The following is a 12097-nucleotide window of genomic DNA, read 5'->3' as shown; positions in this document are numbered from 1 at the left end:
GTCTGTGGTGGTTAAAATGTCTTGGACTGCTTTTGAGAGAGAGAACTGAAGAAATCAACACACAAGGAGCTCTGGACTTCTTGAAGACACCATGTACAAAATGTGAGATGTAGGGCACTAGCTAGTAATGGCCATAACGTGGGACCAGAAAGCCAGGAGGCTTGAGTCAGAAGGGCAAAAGCCCCACACGAGCTGAAATGTGTGCTGCATGTTAAGAAAAACAAGAGACGTGCAGGCTACTATCAGGAAAAAGCAAGGGAGAATGGGCAATGATCTGAGGCACCTGGTGTGTAAACAACACAGGACACAGGTGTGTCAAATTAGAGTTTTCTCAAAGAATGGTTTTCACACAGTAAGTGTGGGAGACATGAGGTTAGGCAGGCTATGAACCCCAAGATGGGCATGTTAAAAAAAAGTTGGGTTAACAACTCTGAGGGTGTGACTACTGACCAGGGATATTGAGAAATCATAGGAATAGAGCCAGGCTTTCAGAGGTTGGTAACTGTTATGCCAACTTTCAGAAAACAAAAAGGCTTATCTTGAAGTCAGAGTACCACTGAAGAGATTAAAACAGCAACAGAAACAGGTATGAAATGCCTGTCTTCGGTCAGACACTAACTATGCTGGGAACTTCTATGATAAACTAAGTCCTTTAATGTGTATCCTTAGAAAGAGTGGGTCATTACTCTCTTGTTCTAGAAGAACAAGTCATTCCAGACCTACACTCCCTGTTGTGGAAGGAAATTAGGGAGAAGGTGAGTCACCTTCTGAAGTCATGTGGTTCTCCACCTAAGCACTCATGGGAGACCAGTAGCCTGGGTGACAGCCTGGGGTACCCCCAGAGCAAGAGCAGTGCTGGGGACCCAGGGTGTGCATATTCTCTGCTGAAGGAGGGACAGGAGCAGAATGACTGGAACGTTCACAGGCTCCATGTCACTGGACAGCATGGGGTCTCTAGGGAGCCTTGGAGGTTGACCTTCACCTGGTGCAGCTCAAGGGGTTTGCATCAGTAACTGAGATGAAGCCAACTTCTCACACCCAAAGATAACATGCTGCTGCTGCTGCTAAGTCACTTCAGTCGTGTCCGACTCTGTGCGACCCCAGAGATGGCAGCCCATCAGGCTCCCTCGTCCCTGGGATTCTCCAGGCAAGAACACTGGAGTGGGTTGCCAGTTCCTTCTCCAATGTGTGAAAGTCAAGTCGCTCAGTCATGTCCGACTCTTTGCGAACCCATGGACTGCAGCCCACCAGGCTCCTCCGTCCATGGGATTCTCCAGGCAAGAGTACTAGAGTGGGGTGCCATTGCCTTCTCTGAGATAACATACTAAAGGCACCTAATTTATTAAAAGGCTAAAGTTAGGATTCAAAAGACCTCCATGGCTAGGAGAAATAGGTGACATGAATAGGACAGAATTTAAAGAATTCGAAATAAAGTTCTATACTTGGGCTGAAAAAATCAACAGCACAAGGGGATGAGGGAAACCTAGTGCTAGAGTAGCTCGTCTATGGGGACTGCTGCTCATTTACTGCCAGCTCAGTCAGAGGCAGCAATCCAATACACTGGCCAGAAAAGCTAATGCAATTCCAGACTGCATTAAGAAAAGATGATGTCCTCACGACTAATAATACCATCTCTGGGGAAGATAACTCAGTTCTGGGAATCACAGTTTTAAAATTCATTAACTCTGAACTGTGTGTTGGGAGGAAGGAAGCATTTAGGTTAAGGAACACCCTGGGAACAAGACAAAAGCTACTGAAGGAGCTGAGGATGTTTAAAATGGAGGCAGGGTAAGAGCTTTTGTGGGACAGATGCAGTCTTTATAAATATGATGCTGTCTATGGGAAGGGATTTGACTAGGGATGCCAACTGGTTTTCCCCCGTGAGCTTGTTATCAGCTGATAGTGATAGCCAGGAACTGGTGCTGAGAAAGATTCTGAGACTAAGGGTGTTCAGGGGAAAGATTGCTGTGATCAGTTATCACGTCTGCTACGGGTGTGGGAAAGGGAGTGCCTATGAGAGTGCCAAGTATTTGCTAAATCTGAACTAGACAGATTTATTCCAAACTGTTCTAGAGGCCAAGCCTAGGGCTGCTCCTTTGAAGTTACTCGGAAACACATTTGGGTGAATATAATTGAGAACTTAGTAACCAAGAATTATCAGATTGCCTTGTGAAATGACTCCATACTAACATCTTAGAACATTCTTCATCAGCTCACTATTCTGCTCAAAAGCCTTAGTGCTTCTCATCTAACTAAGTACCAGTATCCAAAACCTAGTCCCACGTTGTTCTACCTCAGCTACAGTGGATTGGTATACTTATTTTCCCCCTCTCCAGCTGATTGTGTCCAGTCCAGACTTATTTCTCTCTCCATGCCTGGAATACTCTAATTCTGTATGTTTATCTTACCCATCTTCAAAGTCTACCCAAATCCTTCCTTCTCCAAGTATTTCCCAACCCAACCTACACGGTCTCTACCTCCTATTTAAGTCCTGTCACTCTTGATGCCTATTAAATCATTTAAGCCTTTCATAGCTAGGGGTGAAAATTCACTGTACTCTTCATTGCTGCTCACAAAGCTAACACTGGCCCAATTTTTCCTAGTAGGTAGGCTTTAGATACCTTATACCCACAGCATGGGGCTCTGGAGTCAGGCCAGATGCCTCACTGCTCTTGAAAGGGTCCTTATTTTTTTATTCCTTTCAGAATTTTCACCCTTCCTCCTTTGCTTTTTGTCCACTATCCAAATACTACCTAACAACGCCCTGATGAAGTCACAGTTTTCAGAGATGTGCCCACTCATATCCACCCCCAACCACTTTTTATAAAATCTTTACTCAGTCTACAATGCATCTCTGGCTCAAATGGTAAAGAATTCACCTGCAGTGTAGGAGACCTTGGTTCGATTCCTGGGTTGGGAAGATCCTCTGGAAAAGGGAGTGGCAACCCACCCCAGTATTCTTGCCTGGAGAATTCCATGGACACAGGAGCCTAGTAGGCTACAGTCTGCTGCTGCTGCTGCTAAGTCGCTTCAGTCATGTACGACTCTGTGAGACCCCATAGATGGCAGCCCACCAGGCTCCCTCGTCCCTGGGATTCTCCAGGCAAGAACACTGGAGTGGGTTGCCATTTCCTTCTCCAATGCATGAAAATGAAAAGTGAAAGTGAAGTCGCTCAGTCGTGTCCGACCCTTCGCGATCCCATGGACTGCAGCCTACCAGGCTCCTCTGTCCACGGATTTTCCAGGCAAGAGTATTGGAGTGGGTTACCATTCAGCCTATGGGATCGCAAAAAGTCGGACACAAGCGAGTAACATTTTCACAATGCATCTTAGTTCTTAGCCAATTCTCTGGCTATGTTTTCAGCATTGCTTCTTGAGAGACTTTTCTAATTAGATTTAAACATCTTGGGACCCAGCTCACCTATCTTCTTCACAGCACGCACCAAGTGTAGCTCACTGGTTTTTAACCAGGGGCGACTTTGCCTCCCAGGGACAGGTGGCAATGTCAGGAGGTTGTCAGAACTGGGAGGGAGGTGCTACTGGCATCGACTGGGTGGAAACCAAGGACGCTGCTCAGCATCTTACAGTGCACAGGACAGCAGCACAATGGAGCATTTTCCGACTCCAAACGGCAATAGTGCGCGCAGTTAAGAAAGCCAGGGTGGGCTGAATAACCCAACCCAAAGAAAGGTATTACAAGAAGCAAAGCGCCTAAGCAGACGGACATTTGCAGATTGAATCTCGGTGTGGAATGGCCACCTGGGCTGTTGATGAGCTCAGCCGGCCAGGGACAGAGGGGAGAGAAAGGGCCAACACCCGGCTCCCGCGAGACAAGACACATTCCCCAGAGTCCCCAAGCACCAACCGTCCACTCGCACCACCCCCCTACCTGCGGCGAGACGCCGGCAACCGAAACGCTCCGTCAGTTGCCGCGGAACGGAACCGCGTTCTTCAACTTCCGTAGGGACTCCAGCCGCAGCCCTCGCGAGATTCCGCGGTACCGCCCTCGCGTAGTGGGCGGAGCTTCCTGCCGCAGCCCTCGCGTAGTGGGCGGAGCTTCCTGCCGCAGCCCTCGCGTAGTGGGCGGAGCTTCCTGCCGCAGCCCTACGCAGCGTGGCGCTTGCGCCATAGTGCCCGGACTGCGGGGAGGGCTGGGATCGGCTATGGGCAGCTCGAGTTCCGGCCGATGCTGCGCTTTCTCTAGCCTTCAGTCTTCCGGTCTCCGCCCGTGAGAGTCGCGCGTGGGCCACAGCCACGCTCCCCTATCAGAACTTCCAAGATCTGAAGTTCTGTCCGAGTTCCTAGTTTGCTGTGCAAAGCGGAAGGTTCACCTTGTTCCTCCTGGTACTCTGGGGTTGAGGCAGGGCTCTGAAGGCAGGGGTTCCGCTAGGCCAGGGCCTGCATCCCAGGTTCGGACTCAAACTTGGGGCATGGTGGGGCGGGCTCGGGAGGAAGCCGACACCTGATGGCTCGCTCACCTGCCGTCACCTGCTGCCTCCTCGAGGCGGGCGGAAGTGAAGCCTTTGGTTCCGTTAAAACGCCTTTCTCCCCTGGGCTTGTGAGGGCTTCCTTGGAGATCACTGGTCTGTGTGCAGAATTTAACATCTCCTCTGCCCGCCAGGTAAACCATAACCGATTTCTCTTCTGGTCCATCATGTTCCCCAAATCTGATGTGTTGAGTCAAGATGATCTGCGCAAAAAGCTGTACCAGACGTTTAAGGATCGGGGTGTACTGGACACACTCAAGGTATCAGTTTTAGGCATATCTGTTAACATAGATTTTGCAAGTGTAACCGGTAGTGCGTGTAAATACATCCATGTCTTGGGTATCACGCTCGTGATACAGAGATTGTGTTGGTGAGTTACATTGCTCTGTTCCCGTGTAGCTCTTCAATCGTGATACAGAGATTGTGTTGGTGAGTTACATTGCTCTGTTCCCGTGTAACTTCAATCGTGATACAGAGATTGTGTTGGTGAGTTACATTGCTCTGTTCCCGTGTAACTCTTTAATCGTTAAATAAACACATTTTAGTAACGTTTGTTTTAGAAATCTTAGATGTTCCTGAGTTATTAAGTGGTTTTGTAATACTCATATTTGAATGGAGGATATTGACACCATATAGGAAACATTAAGGGACTACTTACTGTAGAAAAGTTTGGGAAATGAGAAAATTCTTCTTTAAAATATATTGAAAGGTATAAATACTTGAGAAGCAAATATTTCTTAGGACACTTCGTGTATGAATTAACAGCAGGAAGTAGGATTAGTTCAAATGTGTTTTCTATATATATTTCATAAAAGTATTTTACACTTAAAGTAGGAAATTGAGGGAAAACTTTTTCTTCTGGCTGCTCCATTGTTTTTGTACCTTAAAAATACTTCAAACTCATCTGAAATATAGAAAAACATACAGAAGAGACGTCATCCCTAACGCAACCACTAGTTGGCGTACTGTTTTATTTGTATATCTTCTTTTTTAATTTTTTTTATTTTTTTATGTTTATTGTATATTTTATTTATTTTTTTTAATTTTTATTTTTTACTTTATTTTACTTTACAATACTGTATTGGTTTTGCCATACATTGACATGAATCCACCACAGGTGTACATGCGTTCCCAAACATGAACCCCCCTCCCACCTCCCTCCCCATAACTTCTCTCGGTCATGCCTGTGCACCAGCCAGTCTATGTATATCTTATTTAATACATGGCGATCATTTTCCTGTGTGTGGTTTTTTGAAAAGAACATTTTATTTATTTATGGCTGCGCTGACTCTTCCTTGCTGCATGCGGCTTTCTCTAGTTGTGGTGGATGGGGGCTACTCTTCCTCGAGGTGCTCTGGCTTCTCTTTGCGGTGGATTCTTTTGTTGTAGAGCACAGCAGGCTTGAGGTGTGCGACCTTCGGTAGTTGTGCACAGGCTTAGTTGCTCTGCAGCATGTGGGATCTTCCCATTTTAGGGATCTAGCCTGTGTCTCCTGCGTTGGCTGGCGGATTCTTAGCCACTATGCCACCAGGGAAGCCCTTCCTTTGTTTTTAAATGTTTCTTGAAATTCTAATTTTCATTGTCCAAAGCTGAGCCTGGTGCCACATGCATAATTATGCAGCATTCCTCTGTTATTGAATATTTAAGTTATATTGAGGTTTACACACTCCTGCAGTTGCACCTCTCACTTTTTGTTTTGGATAGATGAAGTGGCATTAATGAATTAAACGGTGTGAGCCATTTTAAGGCTCTTGGTTTATGTGTCTTTTTCTAGAAAGATTGTAATCTATTGACCATTGAACAACACATGTTTGAACTGCTCAGGTCCACTTATATGTGGACTTTTTGCAATAAATATCTACTATGGTACTACACTGATTGTGTTGGTTGAATCCATGTAATAAAATCTGGGGATCTAGAGGAGGCCCCTAAACTCTGGTTCGAGAGTCAACTTCAGTTTATATTCCACCAGTATTTTGAAAATGCTTCTCTCTCTCCAGTATAATGATCATGACATGTTTTAAATCAATCTAAGATCGAGAAGCCCTTATTGTTTTAACATTCTTTCTTTTGATTATCAAGAGGTTGTGCATATTTTCTGGCTGTATGTTTTCCGTAGATTGGTGGTTCATGTTCCCCTTGCCTGTTTTTTCCCTCTAGAGTGCCAGTGTTTTTTATTGATGTATTTCTTTTTGATGTGTTTCTTATTGATGTATTGATATATTTCTTACTGATATATGCTCTATGGAAAATTAGTCATCTTTTCATTTTTGTGACAATACTGTTGGTGTTCAATTTTATTTTGGCTCTAAAAAGGCTGAAGTTGCATTTTTCTATGGTCAAATCTAGTTTACTATTTTCTGCTGATTATTCTCAGTAAGTCATTTACACTAAGAATGAGTATTCAATTTTTAAGTTTTTAAAAAGGTTTCATTTTTTTTGCAGTCAACTCTTTAACCTACTTGGAATTAATTGTAGTATGTTGTGCATTAGTCCACTTTCTTATGCAGAATGTTTCTTGCATCTAGGCATGGTGTATGTTCTTTGACTGTGCTTTGGATTTAGTTTAGTAGGATTCTACTTCATGTGTGTGGTCACAGTTGATAGTGACCTATCATTATCCTTTTTTTGGCTTTGGTATCAGGATTATGCTAGCCTTGTTCTCTTTACAGCTGCAGCCTACCCTCTGAAATACTCTTTGTTCTTTGCAGCTGACCATTCGGTTTCTGTTACTCTAGTTTCATCAATGACAGGGAGAATTTTTACTTTCTCAGTCTGAACTAATTTATTTTCTCAGTTTAAGGACTGACCTGGGTGAGTTCTAATTTTTGAAATTCCCTGAACTGTTCAGTGGTCTAATTCACATTCTGTTTGAGTGTTTGAAAAGAATTTGTTTTAATGGTTAAGTCAAAAGTTATATCAATATCTGTTAAATGAAGTTTATGAAATCTTTTTCCTGATTTTGAATCTAGTCTATCAGTTTCTTTTTTTAAATTGGTGTATAATTGCCTTACAATGTTGTGTTAATTTCTGCTGTACAGTGAAGTGAATCACCTATATATTACTCCCTTCCTCTTGAACCCAGCATCCCACCCCTCTAGGTCATCACAGAGCACCGAGCTGAGCTCCCTGTGTTATACAGCAGCTCCACTAGCTGTCTATTTGCACATGGTAGTGTATATATGTCATTCCTAATCTTCCAATTCATTCCCCCCCTCCCCTGTGTCTGCATGTCCCTTCTCTATGTCTATGTCTCTATTCCTCCCCTGCAAATAGGTTCACCTGTACCATTATTTTTTAGATTCCACATACATGAGTTAATATATGATATTTGTCATGAGTTAATATATGATACTTGTTTCTTTCTTGCTGACTTACTTTACTCTGTATGGCAGACTCTGGGTCCATCCCACATCTCTGCAAATGACTCAATTTCATTTCCTTTTATGGCTGAATAATATTCCATTGTGTATATATATATATATATACCACATCTTCTTTATCCATTCATCCATCGATAGACATTTAGGTTACTTCTATGTACTGGCTGTTGTAAATAGTGCTCCAGTGAATGTTGGGGTACATATGTCTATTTGAATTATGGTTTTCTCAGGATATATTCACAGTAGTGGGATTGCTGGGTCATAGGGTAGTACTATTTTTAGCTTTTTAAAGGCACTCCATACTGTTCTCCATAGTGGCTGTATCAATTTACACTTCTACTGTTGATGCAAGAGGATTCCCTTTTCTCCACACCCCCTCCAGATTTATTGTTGATAGATTTTTTGATGATGGTCATTCTGACCAGTGTGAGCTGATTACTCACTGTAGTTTTGATTTGCATTTCTCTAATAATTAGTGATGTTGAGCATCTTTTCATGTGCCTCTTGACTGTGTTTATGTCTTTGAAGAAATGTCTGTGTATACCTTTGCCCATTTTTTGATTGGGTTGTTTGTTGTTTTGATATTGAGCTGCATGAGATGTTTGTATATGTTGGAGATAAATCCTTTGTCAGTTGCTTCATTTGCAAATATTTTCTCCCATTCTGAAAGTTGTCTCTTTGTTTTGTTTATGTTTTCCTTTGCTCTGCAAAAGCTTTTAAGTTTATTTAGGTCCCATTTATTTATTTTTAAAAAAATTTTATTACTCTGGGGGTAGATCAAAAAAGATCTTGCTGTGATTTATGTCAAAGAGTGTTCTGCCTATGTTTTCCTCTAAGAGTTTATAGTGTCCAGTGTTACATATGTCTTTGATCCATTTTGAGTTTATTTTTCTGTATGATGTTAGAAAATGTTAATAATTTCATTCTTTTACATGTTGCTGTCCAGTTTCCCCAGCACCACTTACTGAAGAGATTGTCTTCTTTTCATTGTATTTTCTTGTCTCCTTTTTCACAGATTATGTGGTGGTAGGTGCATGAGTTTATCTATGTGTTTTTATCCTGTGCCATTGATCTGATCTGTATTTCTCTTTTGCTGCCAGTATCATACTGTCTCGATTACTGTAGCTTTGTAATATAGTCTGAAGTCAGGGAGCCTAATTCCTTCAATTCTGTTTTTCTTTCTCAAGATTGCTTTGGCTATTTGGAGTGTTTTGTGTTTCCATACAAATTGTAAAAATTTTTGTTCTAATTCTGTGAAAAATGCCATTGGTAATTTGATAGGGATTGCATTGAATCTGTAGATTGCTTTGTTTAGTATAGTCATTTTCACAATTTGATTCTTCCAATCTAAGACATCTCTTTCTGTTTATATCATCTTTAATTTCTTTCATCAGTCTTTTCTGAGTACAGGCCTTTTGCCTCCTTCAGTTCAGTTCAGTCTCTCAGTCATGTCCGACTCTTTGTGATGCCATGAATTGCAGCACACCAGGCCTCCCTGTCCATCACCAACTCCCAGAGTTCACTCAAACTTACGTCCATCGAGTCGATGATGCTATCCAGCCATCTCATCCTCTGTCGTCCCCTTCTCCTCCTGCCCCTAATCCCTCCCAGCATCAGAGTCTTTTCCAATGAGTCAGCTCTTCGCATGAGGTGGCCAAAGTACTAGAGTTTCAGCTTTAGCATCTCTCCTTCCAAAGAACACCCAGGACTGATCTCCTTTAGAATGGACTGGTTGGATCCCCTTGCAGTCCAAGGGACTCTCAAGAGTCTTCTCCAACACCACAGTTCAAAAACATCAGCCTTCTTCACGGTCCAACTCTCACATCCATACATGACCACTGGAAAAACTATAGCCTTGACTAGATGGACCTTTGTTGGCAAAGTAATGTCTCTGCTTTTGAATATGCTATCTAGGTTGGTCATAACTTTTCTTCCAAGGAGTAAGCGTCTTTTAATTTCATGGCTGCAGTCACCATCTGCAGTGATTTTGGAGCCCCAAAAAATAAAGTCTGACACTGTTTCCACTGTTTCCCCATCTATTTGCCATGAAGTGATGGGACCAGATGCCATGATCTTCGTTTTCTGAATGTTGAGCTTTAGGCCAGCTTTTTCACTCTCCTCTTTCACTCTGCCTCCTTAGATTTATTCCTAGGTGTTTTATTCTTTTTGTTGCACTGGTAAATGGGATTATTTCCTTAATTTCTCTTTCTGATCTTTCATTGTTAGTATATAGGAATGCAAGCCGAATGCAAGCCAAATGCATCGATTAGTGCTAGTAGTTTTTCTGGTGGCATCTTTAGGATTTTTCTTTGTAGAGTACATCTGAAAACAGAGTTTAACTTCTTTTAAAATTTGTATTCCTTTTATTTCTTTTTCTTCTCTGATTACCATGGCTAGGATTTCTAAAACTATGTTGCATAATAGTGGTGAGAGTGCACATCCTTGTCTTGTTCCTTATGTTGGAGAAAATGCTTTCAGGTTTTCACCATTGAGAATGATGTTATTAGTTGTGGGTTTGTTGTATATGGCCTTTATTATGGGCTTTTGTTGGGGTAGGTTCTCTGTATGCCCAGTTTCTGGGGAGTTTCTTTTTTTTTTTTTATCATAAATGGATATTGAAATTTCTTAAATTTTTTCAGCATCTATTGAGATGATCATATGCTTTTTATTCTTCAACTTGTTGATATGGTATATCACAGTGATTTGTGTATATTGAAGAATCCTTGCATCTCTGGGATAAATCCCACTTGATCGTGGTGTATGATCCTTTTAATGCATTGCTGGATTCTATTTGCTAGTGTTTTGTTGAGGATTGTTGAATCTGTGTTCATCAGTTATAGTGGTCTGTAATTTTCTTGGTGATATCTTTGTCTGGTTGTGGTATCAGGATGATAGTGGCCTTGTAGAGCAAGTTTGGGACTGTTCTTCCCTCTGCAATTTTGTGGAAGAGTTTGAGAAGGATAGGTATTAACTTTTCTCTAAATGTTTGTTAGAATTGGTCTGTGAAGCCATCTGGTCCTGGCCTTTTGTTTGTTGGAAGATTTTAAATTACAGTTTCAATTTTATTACTTGTCATTGATCTGTTTATTTCTTCCTGGTTCAGTCTTAGAAGGTTGTACCTTTCTAAGAATTTGTTCATTTCTTCCAGATTGTCCTGTTTATTGGTGTATAGTTGCTTGTAGTAGTCTATTATCCTTTGTATTTCTGTGGAGTCAGCTGTAACTTCTTTTTTTTCATTTCTAATTTATTGATTTGAATCCTCTCCCTTTTTTTCTTGATGAGTCTGGCTAAAGGTTTATCAATTTTGTTCATCTTCTCAAGTAATCAACTTTTAGCTTAATTGATCTTTGCTCTTGTCTTCTTTGTTGCTATTCCATGTATATCTGCTCTGATTTTTATGATTTCTTCTACTACAGGATTTTGTTGTTGTTCTTTCTCTAGTTGCTTTAGGTGTAATGTTAGATTGTTGAGATTTTTCTTGTTTCTTGAGGTGAATTGCTATAAACTTCCCTCCTTTAACTGCTTTTTGTTGTGTGCTCTATAAGTTTTGGGTCATTGTGTTTTTGTTTTCATTTGCTTCTATGTATTTTTTTATTTCCTCTTTGATTTCTTCAGTGATCTCTTGGTTATTTAGTGTATTGTTTAGCTTCCAGGTGTTTTTTAAAATAGTTTTTTCCTGTAACTGATATCTAATCTCATAGCATTGTGGTTGAAAAAGGTGCTTGATACAGTTTAAATTTTGTTAAATTTATAGAGGCTTGATTTGTGACCCAAGATGTTATCTTTCCTGGAGAATGTTCCATGTGCACTTAAGAAGAAAGTGTACTCTGCTGCTTTCAGATGGAATGTCCTATAAATATCAATTAAGTCTATCTATCTGGTCCAATGTGTCATTTCTAGCTTGTGTTTCTTTATTTTCTGTCTGGATGATCTGTCCATTGGCGTAAGTGGGGTGTTAAAAGTCCACCACTATTATTGTTACTGTTAATTTCCCCATTTATGGCTGTTAGCATTTGCCTTATGTATTGAGGTGCTCCTGTATTGTGTGCATATATATTTATAATTGTTGTATTTTTTTGGATTGATCCCTTGATCATTATGTAGTGTCCTTCCTTGTCATCTTTATTTTAAAGTCTGTTTGTCTGATATGAGTACTGCTACTCCAGCTTTCTTCTGATTTCTATTTGCGTGGCATATCTTTTTCCATCCCTTCATATTCGGTCTATA

The 12097-nt window shown here is 41.3% G+C and overlaps 2 protein-coding genes across 6 annotated transcripts in view; one reads left to right on the top strand and one right to left on the bottom strand.

Annotated features, from left to right (window-relative positions):
- Positions 1–3987, bottom strand: part of TRAPPC2 (trafficking protein particle complex subunit 2) — a 13059-nt gene extending 9072 nt beyond the window's left edge. The window contains exon 1 of one of the 2 annotated variants that reach the window (XM_040266447.1): positions 3890–3987. The gene's annotated coding sequence lies outside the window, so the exon portion shown is untranslated. The remainder of the gene's footprint in view (positions 1–3889) is intronic. The other variant, XM_040266446.1, reaches the window with a different exon arrangement.
- A 149-nt stretch (positions 3988–4136) lies between these two features.
- OFD1 (OFD1 centriole and centriolar satellite protein) overlaps positions 4137–12097 on the top strand; it is a 59041-nt gene continuing 51080 nt past the window's right edge. For 2 of the 4 annotated variants that reach the window (XM_040266443.1, XM_040266445.1), the window contains exons 1-2: positions 4145–4344; positions 4622–4747. In XM_040266443.1, the coding sequence (XP_040122377.1) occupies positions 4655–4747 (93 nt within the window). In that variant the 5' untranslated portion in view covers positions 4145–4344; positions 4622–4654. Of the gene's footprint in view, positions 4748–12097 lie in introns of all 4 variants that reach the window. The other 2 variants (XM_040266444.1, XM_040266442.1) reach the window with 2 other exon arrangements.

The sequence above is a fragment of the Oryx dammah genome, unplaced genomic scaffold (genome assembly GCF_014754425.2).
Source record: "Oryx dammah isolate SB20612 unplaced genomic scaffold, SCBI_Odam_1.1 HiC_scaffold_23, whole genome shotgun sequence".
Taxonomy (NCBI): Eukaryota; Metazoa; Chordata; class Mammalia; order Artiodactyla; family Bovidae; genus Oryx; species Oryx dammah.
This window is presented reverse-complemented; position numbering and strand designations above follow the sequence as displayed.